The sequence below is a fragment of the Galeopterus variegatus genome, unplaced genomic scaffold (assembly GCF_000696425.1).
Source record: "Galeopterus variegatus unplaced genomic scaffold, G_variegatus-3.0.2 Scaffold4776, whole genome shotgun sequence".
In the NCBI taxonomy this organism is placed as follows: Eukaryota; Metazoa; Chordata; class Mammalia; order Dermoptera; family Cynocephalidae; genus Galeopterus; species Galeopterus variegatus.
The window spans coordinates 23,782-29,592 of NW_007730887.1; the positions used below are offsets into that span (position 1 = coordinate 23,782).

At 46.3% G+C, this 5,811-nt stretch overlaps 1 protein-coding gene across 1 annotated transcript; it reads left to right on the top strand.

The window, feature by feature from the left end:
* The first annotated feature begins 753 nt into the window (after window positions 1–753).
* Window positions 754–4,842, top strand: LOC103603750. Its single transcript, XM_008588327.1, is given in 4 exon segments — window positions 754–837; window positions 1,988–2,398; window positions 2,524–3,988; window positions 4,031–4,842. Coding segments are annotated over 4 exon segments (2,772 nt in total).
* The last annotated feature ends 969 nt before the right edge of the window (window positions 4,843–5,811 follow it).

Sequence of the window (5,811 nt, forward strand, 5' to 3'; positions counted from 1 at the left end):
TGGGACCATTGATCTCCCAACAGCCTATCAAGTACAGGGTTGCTGTGTTGGGACTCCTCCCCAGTTTACCCCGATCAGGTTCTCTATATTCAGGTTTGGATAGAGATCATGGATGAGATGCCCTCCTGGTTGAAACAGTGCCTTCAGCCCTGACTCAGGAAACCCACGTCTGCCTATCTGGGTGGTTGGGAGGACAAACAAGATGGCAAAAAGAGGGATAAGAAAAAGGAAAAAAATTTGGTGACTAAGTGCCCTCTTCCAACCAGACTCCCTAAGCCTCCTGTTCTCCAGGATGCCTCTGAGAACCTTTTGATCTTTCTTCCCCTGTTCCTGTCTCTCCTAGCGCACCCCCCCTTACCCTACTTCTCCTGACTCTACTGTACTCTTAAGTCCCCCACATACAAGGAGCGGTACCACTTATCAGACCAGGAGGGACTCTGAGTCTGATCCTTCTCCTTCTGGTGCTTCCCTCGTACCTCTGCTCCCACTCCAACAGGCTCCCTTCCCCCTGGAACTCAAGACCAAACCCCCTTCATGGTCTATATTCCCTTCTCCACTAATGATTTGTATAATTGGAAGAACCAGAACCTTCCTTTTCTGAAAGGACACACGGTCTCATCTCCCTCTTGGGGACTGTGTTCTTTGCACACCAGCCCACCTGGGATAATTGCCAGCAGCTCCTCCAGACTCTCTTCACGTCAGAGGAATGTGAGTGCATCCACCAGGAGGCCTTAAAGACTGTTGCAGGTCATGATGGCCAAACCTCTGATGACCCTGTTCATCTTGAATGTGTGTTCCCCTCAAACAGACTCCAGTGGGACCCAAACACAGATCAAGGTAAGGGGGTTCTCCATCCATATCACCAGACTCTCCTTAGAGGACTCCATGCAGTTGCCTAGAGACCCACAAGCCTTTCAAAGGTAAGCAAAACAATTCAGTGACCAAATGAGTCCCAGCCACTTTTTTGGAGTGCCTCATGGAAGCTAATAGGGTCTACACAACTGTGGACGCTGAGGCTCCAGAAAACAGGTGGGCAATAAATATTGCCTTTATTATTCAGTCAGCCCCTGATGTTAGGAAGAAACTTCAGAGGCAGGGAGGATTTGAAGGGAAACTGTTATCTGAGCTAGTTGAAATAGCCCAGAGTGTCTATAATGCCAGAGATAGCTCAGAAGAAAAACAAACAAAAAGAATGGCTAAAATAATGGTAACTGCGCTTACTGAGTCCCAAAGATGTGAGGCCTCAAACAGGACAGAAGGGAAACTCCTCCAGAAGGTCCAGGGACCCTCTAGAGAAGGACCAATGTGTGTTCTGTAAGAAGAAAGGCCATTGGAAGGACAAATGCCCCCTACTAAATAAGAAGAATGCCCTCGTCCTACAGATAGATAATTCTGAAAACTGACAGGACCAGGGCTCTATACTTATGAGCCCCCAGGAGCCCAAGGTAACTTTACAAGTAGGGGGCAAGCCAATGGACTTCCTTGTAGGCACAGGGGCCACCTATTCTGTTCTAACTGAAACCGATGGACATTTATCTGCTAGAAAAACCTTGCTCCAGGAGGCTACAGGAAAGTTTCAATCCTGCCCTAGACCAAGGCAAGAATTACTAACCTAGGACAAAGAACTATTACTCACTCCTTCCTTGTCATGCCAGATTGCCCATACCCACTGCTGGGAAGGGGCTTACTGCACAAGCTACAGGCCACCATATCTTTCAAGGGGAACACAATGGGACTGACTCTTAATCCTGCACCCCTTACCCAAATAATGATAACATGCCCAATCAATGAAGAATATATGGTAGTCACGAAGGCTCCCTTGCCCACTGACTCAAGTTCCACCTTGGAGGAACTAAAGAAAGAAATTCCAGGAGTATGGGCAGAAACAAACCCCGCAGGCATAGCCATTCATCGACCCCCCATCATGGTTCAGCTTACAAGCCAGGCTATTCCTATCTGAGTGAAGCAATATCCAATCCACATCTAGAGACTAAAAGAAGCTAATATTCTAGTTCCATGTAAGTCGGCATGGAATACTCCTCTCCTCCCAGTACAAAAACCAGGTACTTCAGATTTCTGACCCGTTCAGGATCTACGGAAAGTGAACAAACACGTGGAGACCCTCCATCCAACCATCCTGAATCCCTACCCCCTCCTTAGCCTACTGCTGCCATCTCACCAGAGCTACACTGTGTTAGACCTTAAAGATGCCTTCTTCAGCCTCCCACTGGCCAAGGTAAGCCAACCTTTATTTGCTTTTGAGTGGACAGATCCAGAGGGGGAATATTCGGGACAACTGACATGGACACGGTTATCTCAAGGGTTTAAAAATTCCCCAACTTTGTTTGATGAAACATTGAGCCAAGATCTCATGCCATAGTGAAAACAACATCCTGAGGTCACTCTGCTACAATATGTAGATGACCTTTTGTTGGCCATTAAAGACTATGAGACCTGCAAGGAGGCCACAAAAGACTTATTATGAGAGTTACAAATCCTGGATAGTGAAAACAACATCCTGAGGTCACTCTGCTACAATATGTAGATGACCTTTTGTTGGCCATTAAAGACTATGAGACCTGCAAGGAGGCCACAAAAGACTTATTATGAGAGTTACAAATCCTGGGGTATCGAGTCTCAGCTAAAAAGGCTCAATTATGTACCCCAAGAACCACCTACCTAGGGTACAAACTACAGAGAGGAAATAGAACTTTGTCCTCCAGAAGAATAGAGGCAATTCTAAAGATCCTAATCCCAAAGACTAAGAAAGAGGTCTGTGAATTCTTGGGTGCTGTAGGTTATTGCCGCCTATGGAAACCTGGGTTTGCTGAAATAGCTAAGCCCTTGAACTCTAGCACTGGGGGAAAACAAACCTCCCTGCTATGGACTGAGATTGAACAAAAGGCTTTCAATGACTTGAAAAAGGCACTTACCATGGCTCCTGCCCTAGCACTACCAGACATAAATAAACCCTTCACCCTGTTTCTTGCTGAGAAACATGGCGTAGCCAACGGAGTACTTACCCAGACCCTGGGTCCATGGAAAAGGCCTGTGGCCTACCTCTCCAAGAGATTGGATAATGTAGCTGCTGGATGGCTGGCCTGTCTCTGGGCTATAGCTGCAACCACTTTATTGTTGAAGGAAGCAGACAAACTAACCCTAGGGCAGAATATAAGCCTGGTAGCACCTCACTCTGTACAAGCTCTCCTGAAAAGTGCACCTGAGCATTGGCTCACCAATGCCCACATCACTCAATACCAGGCTTTACTCTTAGACCAGCCTTGAATAAGGTTTCTTAAGACTACAGCTCTGAATCCAGCGACTCTCCTCCTGGATGATGACCTGGAGAAACCCCTCCATGACTGCCTTGAAACTATAGAAACCCTGCAAGGACTCCGACCCAACTTGACTGACCTACCTTGGCCAGACCCTGATGAGGTGATGTTCATGGATGGGAGCGGCTTCATCTCCAAAGGAATCAGGTACACTGGGGCAGCTGTAGTCACACGGGAACAGGTCATCTGGGCACAGGCTTTAAATCAAGGGATATTCACTCAAAAGTCTGAACTCGTAGCCTTAGCACAAGCTCTAATACATGGAAAAGACAAAACTGTCAACATATACACTGACAGTAGGTATGCTTTTGCCACAGCCCACATACACGGGGCCCTTTATAAACAAAGAGGGCTAATAACATCGGGAGGAAAAGACATAAAAAACGAATAGGAGATTCTAGCTCTCCTCAAGGCCATATGGTATCCTAAAAAGGTGGCCATTATCCATTGCCGAGGACACCAAACAGGTGACTCAATTGAGGCCCAAGGAAATGCCACAGCAGACTGAGCAGCAAAAGAGGCCACACTGAAACCAGTGGGGCCATCAAATTCTTTAGTAGTCATGCCGGCACCCCAGCTGCCACCAGTCCCACATTACACTGCAGAAGAAATCATACATGCCAAAGCACTGGGCACTAAGAACAATGATACAGGTTAGAAAGTCTCACCAGATCACCAAATATATCTACCTAAAGCACTAGGAAGATTATTAATAGAACAGCTACACCAAGGGACACACCTCGGAGCTACCAAATTGACTGAATTGTTGTGGAAAAATTATTATATTCACAAATTGGACAAATTAACAAAAGACTTTGTACAACAATGTAAAGTTTGTTCACAAGTAAATTCAGGACGAAAACCAGAAGCACCTACAGGAACCAGAGCACGGGGATCTAACCCTGGAGAACATTGGGAAGTGGACTTCACCGAGGTGAAACTGGGACAGTATGGGTACCGACATGTCTTGGTATTTATAGACACCTTTTCTGGGTGGGTGGAAGCTTTTCCTACAAAGACTGAAACTGCTCACGTAACACTTAAGAAATTATTACAGGAAATTATTCCCCAATTCAGTCTGCCTATAACTTTTGGGTCTGATAATGGTCCGGCTATCATAGCCCAAATTTCTCAATTATTAGCAAAAGCCTTACAAATAAAATGGAACTTACACTGTATTTATAAGCTACAGAGTTCAGCACAGGTGGAGAGGATGATTCGGACTTTAAAGGAAACTTTTACTAAAGTAAAATTGGAGACTGGTGAAAACTGGGTGATCCTCCTTTTCTTTGCCCTATTAAGGGCTAGATGTGCCCCATACATAAAGGGAATCACCCCATATGAGGTTATGTTTGGGAGACCACCTCCTTTGCTACCCCACCTCAGAGATGACAAACTTGCTGAGCTTACTAACCATAACCTCCTGCAGTCTCTCCAAGCCCTCCAGCAGGTGTTCAACCAGATCCATCCCTCGGTCGAGAAGCCTACCTGCCAGCAAAGGATCTGATGCCACATCCATACCTACCAGGTGACCTCGTATGGGTGGAACATCACCATCCTTTGACCCTTGGACCTAGATGGCAAGGACCTTACCCCATAGTCTTGACCACCCCGACGGCTGCAAAGGTAGCAGGAAATTGCCGTTGGATACATCATTCTCAACTTAAGTGAGCCTCCACTCTGGAATCAACAGAACTAGGAAAACATCAGGAAAAATGGACCATGCAACGCTCCAAAGGAGACCCACTAAAGATAAGACTCACTCGCTCGTCCCCTTAACTGTTTTAATTGTTTTATATTGTGTAATATCTATGTCAGGAAGTCCTCAATAACCTAAGAATTACACCTGGGAATTAAGGGATACTGTCATTGGGGAGGTTATTTGGTCTGTCCACATCCCCGGTGCCCCCATTTTCCTAGTAGACCTATGTGAGCTCATGACTGGAACCAGATTTGGGTCCTACATCATTTGTAACACTCAAGATGAGAAAAACCTCCAACAAGCCCAATTCTATGCCTGTCCTGCAACTAGCAGCCCTTCCTGTCAGGGGCACCAACAATATCACTGTGTTGCTTGGGGTTGAGAAACCGAGGCCTCCTGGACTCACACAGACTTCTGTATTGCCCTCAGAAAACTCCCACCCTCAGGTTGTAGTGAGCCAAGGACAGGCAATCCTATGAACCTAACTGTCAGACTTTGGGGTCCATTTATGAGTGATACTTGGAAGGCAGGCAAGACCTGGGGCATAAGACTATATGTTAATAGAATAGATCCTGGGGGAGAATTCACTATTCAACTAAAAAGAAAAAAAATCAATTAAACGTCCCTGTAGGCCCTAACCAGGATCTCCTACCCCTTCCTTCACGTTCCCTGAACCCTAACCTGTCCCCCCAAGCTCCAACACCCCAGTCCCTCAACTGCACCTCTGGTTATGCTTTCACCAACCGCATCTTAGGAACTTTAGGTTCAGTTTTT